General features: G+C 44.4%; 1 protein-coding gene across 3 annotated transcripts in view; it reads right to left on the minus strand.

Annotated features, from left to right (window-relative positions):
* Window positions 1–25393, minus strand: part of MBOAT1 (membrane bound O-acyltransferase domain containing 1) — a 58006-nt gene that overhangs the window by 8785 nt on the left and 23828 nt on the right. Inside the window, exons 2-9 of one of the 3 annotated variants that reach the window (XM_056332417.1) lie at window positions 24751–24896; window positions 24114–24191; window positions 20222–20317; window positions 10625–10680; window positions 8357–8411; window positions 5427–5610; window positions 3577–3769; window positions 435–538 (exon numbers count right to left, since the gene is read on the minus strand). In XM_056332417.1, the coding sequence (XP_056188392.1) occupies window positions 435–538; window positions 3577–3769; window positions 5427–5610; window positions 8357–8411; window positions 10625–10680; window positions 20222–20317; window positions 24114–24191; window positions 24751–24896 (912 nt within the window). The remainder of the gene's footprint in view (window positions 1–434; window positions 539–3576; window positions 3770–5426; window positions 5611–8356; window positions 8412–10624; window positions 10681–20221; window positions 20318–24113; window positions 24192–24750; window positions 24897–25393) is intronic. The other 2 variants (XM_056332418.1, XM_056332419.1) reach the window with 2 other exon arrangements.

Consider the following 25393-nt stretch of genomic DNA (forward strand, 5'->3'; position numbering starts at 1 on the left):
TTGTGCGATGCCTGCTCGTGGCTGCCCCTTTCACTACCACCACCCGTCTCAACTGGGTGACAAAAGTTTAGGACCGTTAGAAGTAAATAAACAGAACACACCACAGACAGTGGAGAATCATCGCTGTGAGCAATTCACTGACCTGCTGAACCCAGCCGCAACCTACAGTGATTGACTGCTCATTCATTAAACATCTGATATAATAATTTATTAGCCCTCTATAAACTACTCAGAAATAAAACCTGAATACAGAGTGTGATGAAGCCTGCATGACAGATGCTACTTCTCTGCCCAACAGATAAAATACAAAACCTTCTCCTGTTAAAGACGGGCAGCCTGGTGGCACGGACTCATTTTCCTCCCAGCAAAGCTCTCCGCCATCATCATGCCCATTTTGCTGGAATTACGCCAGTGCAGCCACTAGTTTAACTCACTTCAATGTTCCAGATATTCAAATTGGACAACAGGTCCCAGCGGAAAGAGCCTCTCTCATCGACTCCACTGAATCCATAGCCAGCTGCATTGTTGACTGCATCTGCTGCAATGTCAAAGCAAAACAGGTCAAATCAGACTGCTGGAGGAGCCGAGTCCTCTTCCAAGTCAGTATGGCACTAAACACATGTTCAAGCCAGCTTTGTGGCAACCAGCATCCTTCTTTCAAAGGGAAGCTTCCTCTTGGCAAAGGGACATTGCTATAAGGCAACACAAGAGCCATTTCTTCAAGAGTAAAGACTAGCTACTCCCTAGGCAGAAGAAAAAAAAATGATAAAATAACAATGGCGAGAAATCACTTTTCCTATTATTTCACCTTTATTATCCATCTGAGGCAGATATACAAAACTTGCCATAAAATGAATGAGCATTTTCCTCAAAAGGGTACCTGGATATCACAGCCTTTTCCAGAATTCAGAAAACCTGCAGTGTCTTGAAGACACACTTACCATTTCTATTAAGGCTTCCAACACGGTTGTTTTAATTAAGCCTTTCATTCAGACTTCCACAGACAAATCCTTTTGTTAATCCTGTTGCTCAGTGCCTCACTGAAGTACCTCACACCATCTCCACAAATCAAATATTGAGTAACTTCAATTACAGGCTTAACTACTTTAAGTGCAAATAAAAGCTTGGGTAACGGCCGCGTTCCGCATGCTGCGCTCCTGCTCCTTCCCAGGAGCCACCTCACCACCGGGTCTCAGGGTTCTGCTCTTAACGTGCCTATCCCAGAAATCCTCTCTCGGAATACTAAGGATTCATTATCTCCGAATCACAAGGTGCAGCCAGCACTGAGGATTATTGGAAGAAAAAGGAAAGTGAAAATAGAGGTAAGGCTTTTCCCTTTAGATCATTTACAAAATACAAGCCTGGTTAAGTTATGCTCTAAGTAAAGTCAGCATCTCTTTCCCAAGAGTGAAAACTGATTTTGCTTTGCAGATGCGATGAGTACAGACACAAGCTCATGGACAAGCACTAATGCCCAAACCAGGGAAAGAACCTAATTAAAATCAACAAGACTAACAACAAATAAGTGAGAAACCTTCCCTAACCCAAAACTTTCCATTTTATTTTCCACTTTACTAAATAAGCTAGATTTAAACTGATGGGAAGAAAGGTCTCCAAGAGTTTTCCATTTTCTCTCTGTTTCAAAAAAAAAACGGCACCCAAACAACAGACCTGCCTGAAACTGGTCCTGCCCAAGCTCAGAGACTGGAGCTGCACGGAACTGTCACCCCAGAGCAGGGGCACTCTTGGGTTTGCTCCAGGGGTGCCAGGGACCACTTACAGCATTTCTTTGCCAAAAGCAAGAAACCAGAAATCCAGGGACCTAATAATACAGCAGGCCCACCAGCCTCTGGCTTCCCGAGCTGCTGCCTGCAAGCAAGGCATGAAGCACAGAAGAATTGCAGTTGCCCCCACTCAAACTGCTCACAACCCCCTGAGCTCCGCACAGCCCGGCAGAGGTTTCCCGGCTGCCTTGAGCAGCTCTGGCACATCGCTTGCACGGCTCCTCGGATGCAGGCGCTCAGACCCAGATCAGTTTTATCGACAGCTCGGAGTTAGGTTTGCAGCCATGGTCCCATGGCTATGGCTAACGCAGCAAGAAGCTGGATTTTCCGTCTTTCCATGGATCTGGAGGAACTGAGCCATGCCACTCTCGCACAACAGCGTGCCTGTCCTTTTCTGAGGACCACGCCACCAGGAGCTAAACTGCAAATGGATAAAGTGTCTCTGTTCTGCTGCCTGGATCTGCAACGTGAATAATAAAGGCTGCACCCTCCAGTATGCAATGCATGCTTTTCCTGAACCACCTCATTTTTAAGATATTTCTACGGCCTCTTATTATGGCTCAGTCACGTTACAAATCCAAGTTCAGTTCACTTCTTTGATAATGGACTTTTAGTTAACTGATAATGCCAGAAAAAAAATGGAGGCAACGATTTAACATTGGATCCCACAAAAATAAGTTTCTGAGCAAGCAATTCTTTATCCCAAAGCCTTTCCCATCCCAGACACGCCAGCCCTGGCTGTCTTCCCTCAATCTGTCAGTTATATTCCCAGCAGTTTAATCACAGCCTCACGATAAATTTTCTGGCTCTTTCCATCCCATCTCAATGACACTTTCAGCTTCAGGTACATGCATTGCTGGCGGGGCTTTCAGGATCAACCCTACACACATGGTCTTGTAATAGCAGCAGAAAAAATTCAGCCTCTCAATTTTTAGCCTGGCCTAGAAGGATCTGACTCCTCACACATGGATGGGAAAGGTGGCATCTAAAATAGGAAGAAGGTAAAACATAAAAAGATTATTTTGTCCACCAGTCTAGCTGGTTCCCAATAAAAACAGTTTGCTTCTCTCTAGAATAAGGCCCCTTCGTTCTCTTTTTCCCTGCAGAGATTCTTGGGTCCTTCCCATCTTCTCCTTTGTTCCCCGCCTTCCCCATAGTTCTCCAGTCCTTCTTCTTGACAACTCCAAGCTGATGTGTGTACCGGACCCCACAGTGCCTTAGGGGCAAAGCCTGACTTCAGCCCCCCAGCATGCACCACCGTTTTCTATCACAGGTGCCTGAGCTAAAGATGCCTCCAAAAGAAAAAGAGAGGTCTGTCTGCACCGCGACGGGCTAGCAAAGCCTGAGCCAGCGTGACACATTTTAACCTCCCAGCCCCACTGACCTAATTGGCAAATTATGAATAAAACACAAAAATCAAGGTTCAGAGGAAGCAAATATTTTTTTTTTCCTAAGACAACCTGTAAAAATTATTCTGGTACAATAACAAAGCTTTAAGCAAGAGGGAATTGTTACATTGACTTTACTGGCAAGAAGCTGAACAGCAGACTGGTCTCCAGAGGCAGAGGGTGTCAGACAAGCTGGAGGAAATTTTATGCATGTTTTTCAAAACTTCTGACATCTTCCCACTTCAGTGGGGTCCACTGCCTGCAGGAACACATGTACATCTCCCATGTGAACTACAGGTCTAGGGACTAATCTATTTTTTTTCCTGTCAAGTGTTTCAGACCCCCTTCTCCTATATATGAACTTCTTTGTTACCCAGAAAAATAAGTGATACAGCCAGACTTACCTAACGTCCATGCGAAGTAATACTTTGGTTTTGCTGCCTGTGTTACAACATACAGGTAACCAAGTCTTGATAAGAAGGGTGTTTTATCAAGAAATTCATTATCAATAATATATGCCATAGGAAAGCTCTTGGTAAGCGTCAGGAATAAGATGAGAGATACTAGTGTGATACACAGCTTGTACATCACTGCTCCCTAAAAAGCACAAACAAAAATGAAACATTCATTAGAAACATTTGCTTACAAGGAAAACAAAAAGGCAGTGCTCTTGACATACACAACCAAGGTACTTCGTGAACCAATAAAGTTAGCAGTGACAAACGATAATAATTAATTTAAAAGGGGTAACAAAGAAAAGGCCACAGTCAAAGCTTTGGTTGGTTTACTGGATAGGTAGGAAGGATAATTAGAAGTCAAAATTGGTGATGAACTTCACAAGAGACTCCTACATCAGCTAGCGGACGTCCTAAATTGAGAAAGGAAGCAAACAAAAAACCCTACAATGGAAAGCAGAAATCTTCTCTATATGTACTGTCACGTCCTGGGACTGAAGACTGGATTCTTCCTGGAAGCCAAAAATATTGATATGCTGAAAAAAAAAAAATATTTAAAAAAATCAGTAGGTCTTTCTGCCCCACTACCAGAGGTCTTGCTAAAAATCACTTGTCCAGATTTTTGGACAAATCACTTGTCCAAAAAGTGTATGTCTTATACAGCATGCGTACCCTCCTATGATATAGGGTACTGCTACTCCATGGTGTTTGCTGTTACAGCTCCCCAGCTTCTATACACTGTTACTGACCATCATGTCAATAGTTTGAAGCTCAATTTCAAATACGCACCAGGAGTAAACTCTCCTTGATTCAGTCATAATTAAAAAGGTAAATCTGGCACTTGGGTACCATGCAAAAATTGATTCATGTTCTTAAAAGGCTAATAAAAATGCAATATACTATCGAAATGACAATGCCTTTTTTGATCCCAAACACTCTTTATATGTTCTCCATATTCTAGAATAAACCAATGTGCAGTTATCTTTAATGCAAATTTTAATATTCTCTGGGAACTTGCATCTAACACAAATATAGGCCTTGTTCTGACCTCAGTTAGACCAATGCAAATTAGAAGTAACGGCCCTGAAGTCAGCAGACACAGCTGTGTGCAACAGGGATCACGTACGCACAGGCACGTACTCGGCTTCGGAGCAGCCGTGCTGCATGCAAACTGCACCCTCACTGTCACCTCCAGATAGGAGAGAGCAAGCTGGTCCTCATGACGTGTTATCCGTCTTACAAGAAGATCATTGTATAAGAAGGTTTTAAGTACTATTTAAAAAAATATTTAAAAAATTACTGTTAATAGTATGTGAAAAATGACCTCCAAGTCATGTAAAATTGGGAGATTCTCTTGCACAGCACGTGGAGAAGCTACAGTGTCTGCCCAGCTGTGACTCGTGTACGTCGAGTATCTCCTGCACTACGGGTGAGATCTGACTTGGGGTTTTTTTCCTGACCTTGGCTCCTCTGCCTGGAGCTGAACTGCAGCTCATCGTTGTCAGAACCTTTTGTCAGACCGTTCCCACTGCTGCACAAAGGACACCCTTCACCAGTGACCCATTCTGCAAGCCAAACGCACTGGGGAATTCAAGAGGAAGACCCTAGCCCCTTCACCCCGACCCTGTCATAACACCAGCAGCCACGTCACAGTAAAAAACCACTGTATTGTTTACTGGTTTACATTAGATGTAAAAAAAAAAAAAAGGTTTTTCTTCTTAGCTTTTAATTATGAGAATGATGTGCGAAGCTCTGCTCTCCCGCCCTTCACAATAAATCTTTGTCATTTTAAAACTTACAGTTGGAGAAGGATCGGGAAGTCTGTCATAACCCTTCTGCTTCCAGTTCACTTCTAACAGTTTCATGTGCACGTGCCTTCCTTCAATGAAGGCTATATAATCCTTGTAATTGCTGCAAGGTCCAGCGATGATGCTCATAAAATTGAGGAGATAGCTTAAATACTCCAGTAAAGAAGGTCTTGACCTGTGAAAACCATCCACACCCACCAAAACAACAGGGAACCAAATGAAAACAAGGTCAAACACAGCAAAGGCTTCCACGAACGCTTTTTGTTGCACCACCTGCCTCAGCCCCAGCTCCATCCTGCCATCCTCCCTCCAGCTGAAAGCTCACTAGGTCTTTTGGAGCAGATCCAGCACCGGGTCTCGTGTCCCGGTGATGCCTGGCAGGTGGCAGTCAGACCAAGGGTAACGTGGATGAGCTTCAGCCACAGGTAACCAAATGTTACTGATTTGAAAAGTTATAATCTCATTACTAGGAACATCTTAGCTAAAACCAGTCATACATACCCACTCTCTAACAAACTGACTTGCGCATTTTGAACGGGCTAGCAGTAGCAGGAGTGAGAAGCTGGTAACTGGTTTGGGACATCTGTCCAGTATGTCAGGGACCAGTAACAGCTGGCAGACCACAAGCTGGGGGACGCTGGTCTCACCAAGCTGTGGAAGGCAGTACCTTGCCTGGTTATGCAAACCCCAGGGCAGGGAGTGTTTAAGACCAGGGCTTTCAGGCCTGAGAGGAGCTCCCACCCACCCTTCAGTCCAGCCTTTTGAAAAATGGGAAGTGTGCTGTGAGACACAGAGGAAGAGAATGAAGAGGCATCTGTCCTCCTCTGCAAATAAAGGAAGTAATTGCCCCTATTGCATCATGAACAGGAAAAGGAACTCATGGGAAAAAAACACATAAATCAAAAGACAGCTGAAGATGAAAGTCAAAGAAAGTGCATCGTGCTCGTTATTTCCATTTTGCAAGTTCCTTTGGGGTTTCTACATTAGATGTACAATGAAGACAACCCACTGCCCTTGCTACAGAGCAGTAGGATGGAAAAGGAAGATGCAGAGGCCTCTCCCCCCTACTGTAATTTGTAAATTGTCAAGCTACTTGTATTTATGTGATGGAATCACCAATGTCTAAACTCTGAACTGATACAAAGTGCTCTCCACAAATGTGCTAACAGTCACCATCCAAGCAAACGAGGAGCCCCCAGCTGAGGGCAGCAAGCAGGGCACAGTGCTGCCGGGTTCTCCTGGCCAAGACACAGAGGGACACACATAAAGCAAAATCCACTTAAAATCATTTCGGACCAAACCATAAATTTCTAGCAGAAAAACTATGCAACAGTTAAACATTTGCCGTTGCCTACTTCTATGCTGAAGCAGAATTAGTTTGAATAAACAGTTAGCTTAGCCAGGATTTTCTGCGTTCACTCTACTGGTTATTGTAGATGTTAGTGACTGAACGACATGTTCTCTGGTGGAAGCGTTTCACAGAAAGATGCAGCAAACAATCGGGAGTAAGGCTCATCTTTCTGTCCTGCAACACTGGGTCCGTGATTTGGGCTTCCGAGCTCTACAGTAGGATTAAAAATAAAGTCATTAGTTTCAACTTAGATTCTGCACATGGTTGGGTGGAGAGACATGAGCAATGCATGAAGGAATGTACAGAGGATGAGTGAGAAACAAAAACAGACCAAGAGCAGGAGGGAAGACAAAAGGCTGTATTACCAAAGGGGATTTAAAACTCTTCAGTTACAACTTGTCTGCCACTGACACTTGAGCTATTGGCATGTACTTTTCTATTATGAGCTCATCTACTGTACGAGAGGGGGAAAAAAAAAAAAAAGCCTGTTTGGTGAGAATTTGACTAGAATTAATCATACGGTCACAAGGGCCCAGTGCCATTAAACATTATGCTATGAGCTTTAGAAATAGACACAAAGCTATGGGTCACAGCAAAAGTTACACAGGATTTTTGCTTTTCAAGAAATTATTCCTTCCTTACTTTTAGAAGCTCATAGGCGGGCTTTCTGATGGCTGAAGCTTCTGCCTTGGAAATGAATGGAATTTCCTCGGCCCTAAACAAACGCTTCATGCTGAAAAGTAGGTATGGTTCTACGACTAGTTCTGTAACGCTAGTCCTTCTAAAAAAAAAAAATTCACCTGCATCCTGCACTTGAATTGAGAGACAAACTAGAATAAAAAGGGCACTCAAAGATGTGATTTCTGTGCAGTTTCCCTCTGAAAACTGAAAAGACTAGATACATAACGTGAAGGACTAGAAGTATTAATGTTACAGAGGGAGATAGGAAAAATAAAATTTCAGTGTCCAAAAGTTATGGCAAAGCAAAGCAGTACTTCAAACCAAAACGGATTTTTACTATGCAGCAGTTTGCTGACGGAGGAGGAGTGTTCTGTTTGGAAAAATAACATTATCACAGATAGGATGAAGACAACAGCCAAAAAGTCCATGTAGTACAGTCTTAGCCTGAATGTAAGAGCTGATTCAGTGAAGACTGGTTTGGTTGCATGTGGAATATATATTTAAGTCAATGGGATGTTGCCAAGCACCTCAGTGCTTTATCACAGGGTGATGAAGGCAGGAGTCCTGCGTTGAATCAAGGAACATAGCAGAGAAGCTATGTTTGTGTAAGGAGGGCACTGACAGCAGCATTGCAAAACCAAAACTGCTCAAGCAAATAGAAGTAGGTAGAACTTTCGGCTTATCATGGACTGGAAAGAAGAAGGGAAGATTTTCATGGCTGGGCCACTAAGTTGGTCTTGACATTGCAAAGGAAAAAAAACACCCAAAAATCAAAAACCAACCAACCAATCCCTCAAAAAAAACCTGAAACCCCAAACCCCCACAACGTGAACACTGAACTTCTTTGCATGAAACTGAACAGAAATCACTAGGGGAATTAAACTCTTACTTTACGGCAAGGCGATTTTGCTCAGCAGTGAGTTCCTCAGCTTGTCGCCCTATTCCTTGAGAGAAAGAAAAGTCACATTAGATCTTTCCGAAAGCCAACCAGCAAAAGCTATCCCCAAAGCCTTATGTTTGCATCCCACACTTAACTTTCTAAAGCCATAAATGTCAAGATTTTCTTTGTCACAGGCAGTCATAATACAGTTCGATTCCTAACCTGTAGGTCTAGTATATTATGTTCTACCCTACCTCTTTACCCATTCCTTTACCTCATTCCGCCCCTCCCACCCTTGCTACGCTTCCCAGAGAAGCGGCCACAGTATTCCCACATGCACAACACAGCCCCCAATGCCACCAACTGGCAGCAACCCCCAGCAGCCTCTACCAACCGTCCCAGGCTGGAAAAACCTCCGTTCCCAGAAGCCGCTGGCTCATTTAAGCTCAAGCATCCTGCTGGCTCCTTGGTGAGAAATGGAGCATTTCACAGCAGGAGGAGCGGGCAGGGGCAGAGAAACAGGCTCTCAGGGAACAGAAGCTCCACTGCTGTGAACGAGCTGCCTGGCTGCTGCTGGTGTGAGCCTGAACACACACACCAGTCATAATCTGGAATTGTACAAGGTCCAGACTGGAAGGGCAGCCTCCTGTTGAGTGCACAAGACCTTTGGGGCCAGAGGTAGAGCACAGACTCACTGTCCCAGGGAAGTGATGGAAAAATCTTGTATGATGGCTGGTGTGTAAACAGATGTTGCTCATAGAAAATATCTCAAAACCTTCACTCCGAAGCTTTAGCTGTGCAGTCTGTGAGGAATCCCACCGGCTTCAGCAGAACTCACTACGAGATGAGTCACTCACTTGATGCTGAGCAGGCAGATCTACAGCTTCACCAGACCAGGGGCTGGGCATCAATTAACACTGCTGTCCTAAACGTACTGCCCATAATCACCAACACACACACAGGACCCATTTCCTAAAAATACTGCTGCTAAGCTGCTTATTTCCATTCTCCCTCCACTATTTCAGTTTGTAAATACTACTGGGGAGGGTGTGAGTTCCAGGGAAACAATTAAACGCCTGATTACTTAAGGGGCTGGGTATTTTGTTTGTCTGCTCCCATTTATGGGCAGCTGCGTTAAATTTTTACAAATAGAAATTTGTCACTGGTGCCCGGACTGCAAGCTGCTCCCATTCGATCAACCACTCCATGTATGAACGCTCACAACATCGTGAGCCTTTTCCACCACCACTAATCTGTAGGATTTCTGGTTTGCTTGCAATTCTCCTGCCTCTGCTGTTATCTTTTCCTTTCTGTCTGTTGGTTTACCTTCGATATCCTAGGTGTGCACTGAGGCTGCACACCGCCGTGGCACAGAGCGATACCTGAGCCAGCTAGCTTAAATAACGAACCCAAGAAGTCCCAGCAACATGAATCAACAACAAGGTTAATTAGCCGAGCTTCAGGCTGCACCCATTATAGCCAGCTAAAAGCATTACACCCACTTGTGTAAACTTGGCTGGCAAACAGTGCCAGCGCCTGCAGGCTGTGGCATGGCCATCAGCTAAATCCTAAATCGTAACAACTCAGTGCAGGCTTTAGTCACCCAGAGCTCACAAAGCAGTGGAGCTTGGACCGTCAGAAATTCACGCTGCAGCATCAGAAGACAGGAGCAATAACGGTACCTGACAACAACCGACATTTCTAGTCTTTGCACTGTACTGGACACAGGCATTTCATTGGGAAATAATAGCGCTCTTTGTCGTAGCGCAGCACAAGACTGAAGACAATGCTATTTTCCTTGCAACTGTGCTTCTCCCTGCCCTGGGAAAAAGCTATTGAATTCCATCTCTTACAGCTCGTGGAGTATATTGTCACTGAATAGAACAGTGACAGCACGTTTTTGCCACATTAACATTAATGACTCAACCTATGTGCAAAACACAACTCTAGATTTTTGAGAACCAAGCACAGCTTCAGAGAGCTGAATGGAGATGCACTGTATCATCTAAACAGCAGATACTGGTACCAGCTAAAATCCAAATTGGGCCCCAGGGAAGCAGAGCACCCAAAGGGGAACAGAGTTGTCTTCGTTACTGCAAAGACAGTTTGATCCTAGAGAACTGATCAAAACTGGAAGTTTCTCATTTTCTTCCACAAAGCATTTGTCTTCTTCATTTGGAGCAACTCACTGAACTACATTCATCCACTCTGTAACTCCAGAGCGCACTGGCATAAAAAGGCTGTCTTCAGGACATGGCAAGAGATTCCTTTTCTTACCATCATGTAACTGGCACGCAAGTGTTGTGATCTTCTGTGTAATTATCATCAGCGGACTATAACAAAGACAGAAAAAACAGTTACATGTCTTGTAATACCAGTTCTTCCCGACCTCCTTACTGAATGCCTTTACCCCTTTAAAAGGCATCACTGTATTAGCAACAAGTGGAAAACATCCAATTAAAACTGAAGGAGGAACTCAGGCATAAGACAATTGCCTGGGTTCAAAACAACACCACAGTAACTTGCACAGGAATTTTTAATTGGTAAGCGCGCACAAAGCCTTACTTTGTGTCTCCCCATCCTGCAGCGGTGCAAATTGTAATTCAGAAGCAATCACACCCTAGGAAACACCAGCCCCTGCAGCCCGCCAGGCTTCCTTTCAGGCAAAGGCCAAATTCAAGCTCCACGTGATGCAACGCCAGAGTACAGCAACGCTCCGTAATAGAACCTTGGCTCCTGTTGCTGTTACTCTCCTGTTGTTCATCTCCCCAGCGCCCTAAAAAAAAGTCAGCCCTGCAGATACACATGCCTATTTCCCCGCATGAACAGCCCTACCAATTCGGACTGCATGCAATTATCAGCGTAGGTGTCAGCACAGCAGTTTCCCACTAGCTGCTTGGCCATGCAAGTGCCTGTGGACAGCCTGCCCGAGGTGTACCATCCAGCTGGGAGTGTCTGGGGTCAGGAGCCTCACAAAAATGTGTGCTAGCTGCACTTGAGCCACACTCACAGGCTACAAGCACCCAGCAGCTTTGGTGCAGCCAAAGCAGCCGCGCAGGAACAGCTGCTGCATTCAGCAGTTCAGCAGGCTGCTTACACTGCCCGCATCCACCTTCGCAGAGCTGCTCAGCACTGCAGGCAAGCGCGAGCTGCTGCAGCTAAGGGATAGGAGAAGGCGGCAAAATTCAGCTTGGTGGCACCAGGAGCTGGTTCCCATGAGGATAAAGGACACAGCCAGGAGCATTCAGAAGAAAGAAGATGAGGGGAAAACCATGGGGACAACTAACCAGTCCCCCACTGCAGGGGCTGGAGGGGTAACTCATCCATACGCAGCTTCTACGGGCTGTGGAGCCCCAAAGACAAAACCCAGCGCTGAACATCTGGCATCTGGAAGGACCCACGGTCGGCAAAGCGAGGGATGAGCACCTGCTAAACGCTGCCTGTCCCCACGTCCCCGCTGCTGGGGACAGCAGCACAGGGTGCCCAGAGCCCACACTGCCTACGAGACCTTCACAACGCCATGGCCAGGCGGCTGTCACGGGCGGTGAGAGTACACCACTGTTTTAAAAAGCATGAAGAGTGGCGAGTATATGTAAAACCAGTTCTGTGGAATATATTGGTCTCTGCTGAGGATTAATACAACAGACTTTTGCTCAGCTTGGTGATAAGTCACCAACACAAACCGCACAGAGGTTTCTCCTTGAGCACAGATGATGTCTTCAACATGGAAATTCAAACCTGAATTTGTGCTTGTGCAATTTACAGAGTATGACCGATATATGGAACTTTTTAAAGATATGTAGATGAATATTATGTATATTTAGATGAATATTATGGCTATTTATTTTAATTATAATATATTTTCTGGAATTCCATTAAATAAAAAAAGCTGAAGGCTTTGTTTTAGTTTGAGGACTGTATTTTCCCCACCCATTCCTCAAGGGAAGGAGAAAAAAAAAGCAAAAGTTACATTCAATGATATCTCTGTCTAAAATAACACCAAATATTCGTGTTCTGCGGAGATTTTCAAGAGGTTCTGAATCATCCTCAGCTAAATGGACCTACTGTTTACAATCAAATGTAAACCCGATGGCTAAGATAAACTGCAATCTACTTATCCCACTATGATAAACCAAACTGATTTTCAAGATAATTCGTTTGCTGAGCATGGTAAACACAAGAATACTGGAAAAAGACATTCTTTCATCATAAGTGGTCTTTTTTTTTTTTTTTTTTTTTTTTAAATACTAAATACGGCTGGTCTTTTCCAAGAGTCCACAGGTAATTCTGCATGGGTAATTTGCATTTTCCATCCCAAAACAGAGAACATATGATATCAGCCAATTTCTTAATCAGAAACTATTTTTATTGTTTCAGCAGCTTCTGTGTGAAATGTCAGTAAAAAAGCTTGCTCATAAAATCCAAAACAAGCTTAAATATATGCAGATCAGGAATAGAACCGAAACACCAGGTTTGTACAGCAGCTCTCCTTGGGTCACTAGAGCATCGATGGCAGCTGCAGAATGGACTAATCCAGCAATGACTTTTCACCCTTCAGACAACTCCAATATTGTGAAAGCGTCATTCTAATTTTTATTCCAATTCAACTTTCAAGAAAAGCTATTTGTAAGCTGTTTTCACCATTACCTTCAACACCCTATTTCTCAAAGTAGATTTTCCCATTCAGACAAAATCTAGCTTTGCTTTCAAAGACACCTAAATCCCAATCCTTTAAGCATATGAAAAAGCAGGGCTTTTTAATCCTGAAGAGATAGAGGCTGTCAGTGAACCAGCAGTTCTACTCCAATAAACACAGATTTTTATTTTGTCAGTGTTTGACCTTTTAGCTTTACGGGTGAACACTAACACTTGTTTCAAACTGGTTCAATTTGTTGCATATGTTTCTTATGGCAAGCGCTTCATGCCAATATTGAACAGGGTAACTTTACACCTCAGGCTCAGAGCCAAACCCGTATGCCTGTAAGAGCCTACGTTTAGACACTTGTCTTAGAAAATTGGGCCCCCCACTGTAAGCCAGAGAGAACCAAAATGCAAACAATCCTGATGTGCTGAGGAGCTGAGGGAAGCAGAAGCACAGCCTGCACTGAAGTTGTACAATGTATAAACACGGGGGAGAGAGAGGTTTTCTTCACCTATATTAGGAATTCATCAGCTCATTGACAGCATGCTGTAACCCAGCAGAATAAGTCAGCCTTTAGTGCACTTTAATCAGAAAAGACAGTTTGCCTCCCTCAAACCCCAGCTGCAAAGGAGCCAAGCGGGCGCAAAAGAGATGCTGCTGACACCGCAGGTGGGAGGAAGACCCACAAAGTGTACTTGAGATACCTTCAGTCTTCAATCCCGCCACCATCGTATTACACGTTTATGTATCTCTTCCATACCCTACTCAGTATCTCCTCCACACCCTACTCAATCTCTCTTCCATACCCTATTCAATCTCTCTTCCACACCCGACTCAGGAAGATGGAAACCTGCTGTACAGTGGCAACGGTATGACACTCTCTAATCTTTCACAAGACCAGTACCAGGTATTATTAAATGCCTCACAGAAAGGGTAAGCAAGGTTTCGGGTGAACAGGGAGCATCTTCCTCCCCGCTCAGCTGTCCACTGTCCCCCCACTGACTTGATCCCACAGGAGGACCAAGCCTTCGCCGCAAGAAAGGGTAGAGCGCAACAGAGCTATGGCAGTGCCAGAGCTCTCCCTTCTTCTGGCACCCCTTTGGGGTGCGGAGACCCCCCCACTTCCACACACACGCACCTGTCCCACTGCTCCCTGGGGACTTTCTAACCCCTCCTCATCACACAACAAGTCTGGTTTTGTTTCTTCAGAATGAAAAATAGTCCTTTCCCCCAGATTTGCAGAGCAATGCACGAGGATGTAAGTCTTGAAATAACATTGAAAATTAGATAAGAAAAATATATTTAATTTAGGGGGGAAAAATAACATAATCATTTCCTAAATACACACGTGAGTTTTGATTATTAAAACTTAGCAATGCCAGAGTATTGAATCGGCATGTCTATTCACCCTTTCAGGCAAGCTCTGATTTTAAACAGCAATAAAATGCTGAGCAAGTTAATACATAAAACAAAGCATCATATCACATATAGTCAATTGGTTCTGACATGGTAATATTTTAAACCTTAGACTCTACTGGACAAAGTCAGTAGCGCTACAAACAAGAAGGGAAGTTAATGAAACGATAAAACTTCCAATAACCCTTCTTTCTCCCAAATTTTGAGAGATGCACAGGTTATCGGAGTGGGGCAAATCACTAGGTTGCATTGAAAAAGAAAATCTACCTGCTACACTTGCATTTACAGATGAAGAGTGAAGACCTACCCCTGGGAAGGAAGCGTTTGAAATAAAGCACATTTTAAAAGCCTGAACGATGAACTCCATCGTACTTCAACACCTTCTGATCACTTTGCAGCCACGTGCAAAGCACTGATTCCACACCCTCTCCTCTTTGCCTGTCCTGCTAAGCACCACAGTTACAAACTAGCACAGTTTTTCATTTACACGTGGTGTGACTTCCCCCCAGCTCCATGTTTTATATATTGGCTAAGGGTTTACTCTCTGGTTGTAGCTGTATTGTACCTCCTACGCAAAAAACATAGTGGCCAACTTTTAATAAAAAAAATAATACAATAATCATCAATAACTTGTCCCAGGGAGTCAGTATGAAATAGGAAATTTCAACAAATAAAATAAATAAAAAACCCTGTCTTTACCCTATATTAGATGCCTTGAAAGATAAACATAAGACAAAGATGCAACAGTTTTCACAGAATGCTCAATAGAGGGTTTTACCCCAAATTAAACCTTCCAAATGAAAACATGCCAGTTAATGTTTTTTAAACATTATTTTTAAGATAAAGAGATAAAAAAAAATTAAATGTGGCTTGCCCCAGTGTAATAAATTTGCCCAGCAGCACAGACCAGTGGAACTAAAGCTGTTAGTGTCTGTTTGCAGGCTATTGTGCGGATCCTCCCTGTATCCCAGGCTGGCTTCTGCACCGAGCCAGCTCCAATGCTGGCGAGAGACGAGACATTTGCCGAGCAGAGCCTGCCTGACCTTAGGTAATCCCGCGGAGGAGTCTGGCACCCGCTCACTAGAAATAGTTTCCACTGACCTGATTTCACTAAGCGAGGAGGTGGAGTCAAAAGGCTTATTGCCGACAAGACTCCAAACCAGCAAACATTTATTTCAGGTTTATCTCTTCAGCCCTGAAACACCGACGAGAAGTTCACCCGGTCACCTTCTGCTATGACATCAACGGTGCTGCTGAGGGCATCGCCAAGCCAGACACCACAACGGCTTCACTGGCAGTGGGCTTTTACTTCTGCTTTCCACAGCAAAATGAAGAAGTGCTGAAGCACATCGAGGTACAACACCGCTCTGAACACACTCGTGCCTCTAAAGCAACTTCGAATTTGCTTCATGGTGAAAGCTCCCGAACAGCACTGCCAACGCCCTCACAATCAAAGCATTTTACTTCACTTCTGAGGAAGCATCCTGGGATGCACTAGATATGTGGAACTCTCTAGTAGCAACTGCCTGCTTGAATTGTGGCTAATTCCCACATTGCGAAAATCTTGCAGGGCTTCTGTGTAAGTGATCTCCGTGCAGTTTCCAGCAGACAGACGGCCAGCGGAGCAGCCAAGCAGCGAGTGGGCACAGCAAACAGACTGGCCCCCCTTAACCATCCTCACCTACGCTGCTCTGCTGCCTCTGGGGACTCGCTGCGGACCAAAGTTACCCGGAGCTGCTGGAACACACACTGCAACAACATGTTGCACTCCATATATTTAAAAGACAAGAAAATAAAAACAACCAACTGAACCCACAGGTCCAGTTAGTATTTCTGCGCTGTGTTTTATTACGGTAACAGAGCAGATCTGTGTTTGTTTCCATCAGTAAAAGTATTTCCTTTGTGAAAAACAGCTGTTGGACCTTTGTTCCTTTCTTTTATGGTTGATAATAAGCCACTGAGAGGGGAAAAACCAGCCACAAAGCACTAACCACCCCACAAAAATTCACTGCCTGGAGTGACACTTGTTGCTGAAGCATCTGCCTATATGGCCTCTCGAGAGGGCTCCTGCAAGGACCATCCCTCTCCAAGTGGATTGCTGAGAACGCTGCTGCTGATCTGCAGTTGGGATAGAGAGAACACATAAAGGTGTCCGTCCTTTCTGCAGGGTGATGTCCACCCAAACACTCCTGTAAGAGGTTCAGATTTGACATCTGCAGGGACGAAAACTGCTCAAGTCTCCCTCTCCCTATGACCACCAGAAGACTGAAAGCAATGCCAGGGCACAAGGTGGTTGTCACAAACCCAGTTCCTTTTCCGTCAGGAATGGCACCAAGAAACTCACATATGCAGGATCACTCCCTGACATTCACCAAATGAGCTGCAACATTAGGAAATTTTGCTGAGACACTGCAAGAATTCAAAGAGGAAACCAAAAAGCCCTCTGGTCTTAAATCAGCAAAGGATTAAAGCAGACACAACGTGATACAGATGAGGAGCTCCGCTGAATTCCATCCAGATGTTCATATGCATGTGGCATTTGCTCATGTAGCTTGCTAGATTGAAACCATATCTATTGCTAGTTTCCAAAAGTCAAGATCCTTTGGTTTATTTTAAACTAATATTTCCCTAAAGCCATAATATTACTATACTTAGTCTGAGCCTGCAATACAAAAAAAAAAACCAAACCCACAAACAAAAAACCAAACACAAGACAAACTGTATGTTAGTATTACCATTTTTATAAAGTTGTATAGAAACCAGGCAACTTACCAGCATAATCCTCTTAGCATAAAGAAGAAGAAATAAGAGAGAGAAAAAGAGAGATAAAGAGTTAGGACTTAGTTTTCCCAGGTACAATGTATAAATGCCATGGCAAACCAAGCAAAATAAAATATGCACGTCTCTCAAAGATTGACTTGAATTAAGGGGGAAAGCACAGCGTTGCAGTATTTTACAATTAGTGTTCAAAAATGAATAGCTTTCTTTGAGAAACTAGTCAAGAGAAAATTCCTAAACTATGTCACCACATTTTTGTGAAATAATATAAATGAAAGAACTTTGATAAAAATCTATGTAATTTTAATATTATTTTCTTTAAATGTAATGTGTAGCAAACTGGAACTGGTTTTCATTAAAACCTGGCATGTAGTTAAAAAAAAAACAAACACCAAACAACATGAAAATGGAGATTTCACCGAAGTACTATGCATTATATAAAATCCTCTTAAATCAAGAAATTGCTGCAAACAGCTTGAGTACAGTTTTGATGTGGAAGTCAGTAACGAAACCCACCCTTTGCATGAGTTAGAGGAATTAACTAGTCACCAGCACGGAACAAGTGTCCTTAACACTGAAGTGACGAGTCACAGTTTCATCTTCCATTTTCCAGTTTGCTTAAGACATGACTCCAAAGTTAGTTACTCTCTCCACCTCTACCTGTGTTTTACAAGCTGTGTTCTCAAAACGGGGAGACTCCAAGCAAATGGCACAACCATCTATTACTAAAGAACCAACCAAAGGCATCTGCAAGCACGCATGAGAAGGGTTATGCATGCAAGCTGTTAGGTGCACAAAGCAGGTCAAGAGAGCAAACGAGGTATGCCAGCTTGCAGCACCAACACTGGGAAACACTCCTGTAATGTCTGGCTCGTCACCGTAGGGAACTGACATGGCAAGCTGATGGCACCAGGACCAGTAACGTGCCTATTTGATGTGGATTAAAACATACCCTTTGCATTCGGATAGCACCAGAGACTTAGGGGATACCAAACACAAGTCAGCAGATAACAGGCTTTTTGCTCCCTCTAAGATTCCCTGAAATGCGGTATTTTGCCTTCTCAGCACATATCCCCGGGCACACTGGCCCAAAAGGGTGGGAGGCTGGAGGGAGATGGGCATCACTCTGTGGATTCTGTCTTGGTTGTTTCTGAAGTCCTGAGGGAGAACGTCGAGGCCATCCCTCTGGCCAGGAGCCTGTTTCAATGCTTCCCTATTACCACATGCAAGAGATGAGGAACCATCAAACACAGGAAAAGGAGCAACAGGAGGTTCAGCTGCTGCTCATACATGGAAAAAATGTGATCAGGGAGGATATTTTGTCTCTCTGGGTCATCACATCTGTTTAGGCATGTGCACGAAGCCTCAGTGGGCACATAGCAATTACAGCTGAAGAAAAGGGGTTTTAAGACAGATTTATGATGCTGACCTGGCTTTTAGCACTTTGGATTGCAAGTTTTTATTAATACCACTACAATATTTTTATTTATTCTTAGCTTTTAAAATATGCCATGAAGATGTAGTTCATATCCATACTACATTTGGCAGTTCTTTACTACCTGGTAGTTTGATGTTTGACGGAATTTTAGAAATTGTTTTATATCTTGAAGCATCAGAACAAAATCAAATAACAGATTCAGTTCAGGTGTTAGTCTTTCAGTACCATTTTTATCCTCAAGCTCGTCATTAGATAAGACTAGCTCCTTTCTCATCAAGAGAGCAGAAAAATGCTACCTAGTCCATAATACAAACAACCACCACTCCTCTTCTCCTCCCCCCCAGTCTCTGCTGGATCTGTATTTCGTGCCTTCAGAGACAGCCAGCTAACACACTCACTCAGCACATCCAGGAGAGCTCACTCACGTTTCTGTCTCACACACACAGAGCCACAGCATTCTGATCCCATTCACTGGCTTTTTGGTATGTCATGCTCTTTCAGAATGTGCTTTTGTGTATTAAAAGAACTGCAGAAAAAAATGATAGAACTAAACGGATCTAAATGAGCAAGTTCCCATTTCTGCCCCCTGCTCGAATAAAAAACCCTCAAAAGTCTCAGAGGAGCTTTCCCCCTATCTCCTGAAATTTCACTAAATGCTTAAACCCACCAGCTCACACAGAGACACATGCACACAGGCAGCAAAACCCTCGATGCCTACAAGAAGACAGAGGCCTGGAAGAGGCATCTACAATTTACTGTGCTGGTTTACAGAAATGTTTCATAGTACGTTCCTAATTTCTCTGTATTCAGACGTTCAATTAAGCGAGTAGAATACAGATTAGCACATTGTTTTTAAATCATACAAAGGCATCCCCTCCTCTCATAAACAACATATACAGGGTTAGCTGTCTGTACTTTTGCAAAGCATCCTCTACTGCTTCAACAAAACCAGAGATACATGAAAAATGCCACTCCACAGAATGCAGGGCATGTAAAAAGTTGTGCTATTTAAACAGCAGCAGCAGCCACAAGCTGCCCCCGTGAGAGAACCCATATGACTGGCACTGACAGCAAAAGCTGATCTCGTGTCCCTCTGCCCAGGCTACCCACCTCCCAGCTCCCCCCACCACTCACCCCTCCCGCTGGCTGGAGTGCCCAGCATGGGAAACACCTTCCCAGCTGGGGCAGCATCATCAGTCAGAACCAGGGAAAGGGTGACCCGGAGCCACCAGCTGTGCCTAGGAAGGCGGGAGGAGGGCAGCCCACCAGGGACCAGAGCACCCACTGTGCTGCTCACCAGGGCTGTAAGCACCCCTCCAGCTCCAGAGAGCCACTGTGCCCACCCACCCACTCCCAGGCTGCCCTAGAAAAGCAAGCTCTACCTTCCCAACTAGATAGTGCCTAGCAAGAAAACAGCAGAAACAATGAGTCAATGCAAAAATCTTGCAGTGTTTATTCCTTCCTTAAAAAAAAAAAAAAAAAAGGCTTAAAGGAAACAAAATTGCAGGTGCTCCACAGATAACACACAAAATTATTCTTAAAACGTACTGAATTCAACTAATATTAATTGACACAGGACCCAGCTTGCAGACTCACTCACCCGGAAAAATCTGTAGTGAGAATACCGTAATGAAATATGTATATTCGGCTTATGTGGCACAACGTGAGGTATCCCATAGCTACGACAAAGGAGTACCTAAAAACATAACACACAGAACACATCGTTACCAACACAAGTACCAACAAGAACTAGAATCCCTCAAATTGGGATCGAGCTTGTTTAGGAATGGAGTTCGATTTTTGCAAATTAGGTTCTTCACAAGTCTGAAGCTATGTTACACGATCTGGCAGAAATTTTCAGAGAGGACTGATGATTTTGTGTGTCCAGCTGAAACGTTACGGGGTGTCTCCTCACCCTGGGGCTGGGGGGCAAGAAAAGAAATAGGATCACTTCAAGTTGGGCGTTTCAGTTTCAGAGGTCCCACCCTCACATAATACTTCGAAATTTCTGACTCAAGTATTTGAAGCCAGATGATATTGTATGTGTGTTGCTGAAGTTATCCACTGCCTCTTTCATCTGTAAATGTTCCTTATTTACATGTACAAGTCCTTCTCAGATATACCAGAAAGCAAATATTTCAGGTTGAAGATATTTTCTCTCTTCTGATTTTGTGTAAAGGCAGATAATGACACCTGACCTAATTTTTTCATCTCTACATGCTGAAACACACCACCTTCCAGAAGGATCACCGAACACTGAGGTTGGAAAGGACTTTGCAGCTCATCGAGTCCAACAGAAGAAGCATTCCTTATGTGGAGTGTGACGAATTCACACTCTGCTTTTCAAGATGACCACAAAATTCTGTTGGGCAGGACAGTAGTGTGACTCTTGCTAAGCTGAAGGGTCTGAGGACTGGATGTGTTGAGTCTCTGGGGGGGGGGGGGGGGGGGGGGGCAGACGCAGCCTTTCATCACTAACTTCTCCCCGTATTTACCTGAGCAAGAAAAAGAGGATACTGGGGAGGTAAGAAGCAGATGGATATTTTGAAAGTGGCTGACAGACAAAGCAAACTGGACAGTGCAATGGAGAGCTGGGACACCAGAATGGAAGACTCGCATCATGTGGACAGACCAGGACCAGGTCTACTGGTGCCCCCTGCATTAGCAGTTAGCCACGTAGGGAAGAAGATGCAAAGACCCACAGACTACATGTCTACAAATGACAACAAAGGAGGCTGCATGTCCTGCACACCCAGCGGAGCTGAGCCACGGGGGGTCAGGCAGGCTGGTAAGGGTCCCCCCAGAGCCATGGGAGGATTGGTCACGGTGGGAAACTAAAAGTGAAATCAGATAAGAGGAACAGTCAGCAGATGCCTGAAAATGAGCCAGGCTTTTGTCACATCATGGCTGGCTTTAAAAGAAATGAGTTTTAACTCCGGGGGGACTAATAAACTGCAGTGTGAGTGACAGTGATGGATTGCAAGGCAGGCTGCAGGTCACGCAGCCCGCAGCAAACAGCTGGATGAAAGGCAGACTAAGGGGAGACGACAGCTTCTTTAGGAGATTCAGAGCAGAATTGAACTTATTTTATCTGAGTCAGGCATCCAGTCCAGCCTCAGTGAGGTCCTTGAGCTCCTTCTCATCAATGGAGAATGGCAAGCACCCCTACAAAGGCAAGTCACCCAGCTCAGACATGGAACGGTGATAGACGGGATGAAGCACCTAAAATAAGCCTCAGTGCTTAAGTGTAAAACACCTAGACTGAAAGGGAGGCGAGCAGGGAGAGAGATACAGAACTGCTGCTGCAGCTGGGAGCATTTCTGGTGCCAGATTAATTTGTCTATTTATAGGCCTTGAAGGCTGGCAGCCTCACCAGAGAGCAAACTAGCAGAAAATAACCAGGGAAAGGAGCACACAGGTTAAACTATGTAGTTTATTTCATTTGTTTGCTTCCACTCGCATTTTGGGGGGGAAAAAAGCCAAGTCTTGGAGCCCCACTATGAAGGATCCCATGCTCTTACAGAGCCCCCTCACCCCTCACCCCACGAACTGGTCCAGCCCTTAAACTGGCATTTTTCAAGCTTATTCTCAAGCAGCTTGAATACACTGTTATTTTGCCAAAATTAATAATGTGTATGTACTTTGAGTCATGCTGCTAAGGCTAGTAGAATACAGTAGAAAAGTCCTCACACAATCCTCCCAGCCCTCCCTCCTAAGGCTTTCTGGCACGTTGCATTGCCATTTTACGTTGACTCAAATTTGCATAGGACTATCTCGCAGCAGTGGGCGACACTGCCTGAACCAGCTTAATTTGCATTGCAGTATACAGATATTTTTTCCATTGTGACTAATTGGCTGAACAGCAAGAAGTGAGGAAGTTTCCTGCTGAAACCGTGCCCGTTTCCCTGCCACCACCTCAGCTTGTCTAGGAAGGTACAAGCACGGGATGATTCCTTCTCTGATCTACAACCAGTAAGCCCTACATTTCCCCCAAGTGATGTGCAGGGAAAACAACCAGGAGACATGTAATACACTGTTTTTTCTTTTTCAGCACCTTTTCCTTCTGGTCTCTGGATGACATTTCTTTCATAAACATTGTCCAATTACTTTTTTTTTTTTTTTAATTACCAATTACCTCTGGACTTCCAGGCTTTGCACTCTGTGAGGGGGTGGAAAAAACCTCCTTGCTTAATACCCATCTTGCTGGTGCAAGATGCCAGTGACTGCTACAGACAAGCCTGTTGCTTACGGTTCACATTTCAAAACAATCCTAGAGAAAACCTGAGCGATGGTTCCCATTTGGATATCAGAGAGGGGTCGCCCCAGGGAGTGATAAAGAAGAAGGGGAGATGACTAACTGAGCATCAGCCCCTCAGAGAGCCCTGGCCCTGAAGACAAGCGAAGACAGGGTTTCTGTACCCCAGCCCAGACTGATGTGGGGGTGAGCATTCAGCAGCACCGACAGAAACAGGCACATGGCACAGAGACAGAAATCACCCTCACACCCCCAAACCCAACCACAGTGTTACCCACGTGCTGCGAAGGAGCCCAACACAAAAGAAGTGGGAAGAACTGCCAGCTCATCCTTCTAGCCTGCTATAAAGAAGCAGTTTTACAAATCAGAATTCCTGTTTGTGCGGATCGATGGGAAGCAAACGCCTCTCACCTACACAATTTTAAAAATTCCAGGTGCTGAACTCTATTGGAGAGCACGGTACCCACAGGAGAAGGCTCCACGCCTGAGCGGAGCTCCTCCACATGAGCTTCCTCTTAGGCAGTGGAAGAAGCAGATATAACTGCTGTGTAGTTTTCATTTTCACATGAAAGCACTTCTTGTCTTTTGCCCAGGACGGCACTGGTATGATAAAGCACTTTAGGAGTCTTAGGTGCTTTCCTTCCTCTAAGTCATTTGTACAGGGACAAGAAAGATCCCATGGTAGAGAACTTCTCATGATGATGCCATAAGCTTCTGCTTCAAAGCAATGACATTTCTGGTACTTTCTACTTTTTCAAGCTCAAAGCCCAGTACCAAATGCAAGACTTAATTTCGTAGATGACTAAGTTAAGCTTGCAACAGTGACCTTACTTGAACTACCTAACTCAAGAATAAGTGGAAAATACCTAAAGGCCAAACAGCAAGGGGGAAAACACATTAAAAAGTATTACCAAAAGTGATCCTCAAGGACACAAGACCAAGGAGAATATGACTTCATTATGTTTAAGAAACCAGAGGTTTGGGCATAAATTAGTAAGCCTGCAAAAGCCAACTTCTGAGGCCAGCAATTTTGTAGGGAAATGCAATATGTCAATGCAAAAACCACAAATGGAGAATACAGCTGCTTCTGTAACCAAATGAACAAAGCCCCTGCAAGCAACTGGGAAAGAAAAGCAGGCAAGAAGAGAAGGTGGTCTTAAGGAGCCCTCATGCTTCTCCATGAAAGGAGAGAAGCTGTCAGAGAGGCAGCTCCAGACTTGCAGCCACATCAGCTCACCTGTGGATGTTGGGAATACTCGCCATATTCATAATGCCATAGTTCATCATCACCAGGACAAAAAGATGAATGGAATACCTTGAAGACAACAAAGTGAGCATTTAGATAATTTCTACGTGACCTGGAAGGGCTGGCAGTTCTGAGCAAGGGAGTATTTTTCCATGCAAATGACATAAATGCAATGTCACATCAGGGTACCAGTAAACATGGTTTATCACAATGACATCTTTATAGCCTGAATATCCAACATAGATTAATACTTATTGACAAGATATCGTCAATGCGTTTCACTGGGAGAGAGAGCAGCCTGGCTCAAAGGGTGCATCCAAACTGGGCACATCTTCTCCCAAAGAGACATATTCACAGCAGACTGGTGTGGCTTTAACTTCCAGAAAAAACATCACAGATTAAATACTCCACTTACAAATACTTCCATGGCTCATTTTACTTTCGGGGTTTGGGATGGTTATGCTGGTTAGGAATTTGGGGTTTGGTTTGGGTTTTTTTTGGTTTTTTTTTTTTTTTAGGATAACATAGAAGGAGTCTTAAGACTACAAAGATGTAATCCAGAAAAGCTGATGTAAAGTTTAGAAATGTTTTTACCCAAGCCTTGTCTACATGGTGACTAAATACTCACCACCCAAAGCAGAAGACAGCAAAGTATATTCCAAAGAGGGTGGCAAATGCATGGCGAACAGCGGAGCTGGCGTGACTGGGACCCAAGTAAATACGAAACCAAAACGCAGCCAAAAGGGCAAACAGTTGACAGGCTACAAAATTGATCTGTAAAAGAGAAACAAAACAAAAAAGGGTTGTGATTCTTGGAGAAGGAGGGAAAGGAGTCTCTCCATGCTCAGAACAATAAAAAGTGGAGCCAGGAAAAGTGAGGGGAAAGCAAGAGCAATGGATCTTTTGATTCTGAGCATTCTCACTTGTGAGCCCAAACAGGACCTTCCTTGGCCAGCAACAGAGGAGTTAAAGGAGCATGTGGCCACCCAAACCCTCAGCCAAGAGGAGGAGCGGTTCCATGGGGCAGGCCGGCCAGACCTGCTGCAGGGAACGTCACCCCCTCCTTGTCCTCTGCCTGGCAGGCAGTGCCCAGGAGCAGACTGGAACTCTGACGCACTGTCCCAGGGCCCTGCTTTCTCCCCAAAACAACCCCCAAAACAAGGGCAAAATCAACAATCCTGGTGTGACGCTGTTTCCTAAGCAATAACCAGACAGCCACCTCAGCTGTCATCCTCCACTCCACGGCACCCTCCATGCAGGCCTGACGAGTT

This window comes from Falco biarmicus, chromosome 3, assembly GCF_023638135.1.
Source record: "Falco biarmicus isolate bFalBia1 chromosome 3, bFalBia1.pri, whole genome shotgun sequence".
Lineage (NCBI taxonomy): Eukaryota > Metazoa > Chordata > Aves > Falconiformes > Falconidae > Falco > Falco biarmicus.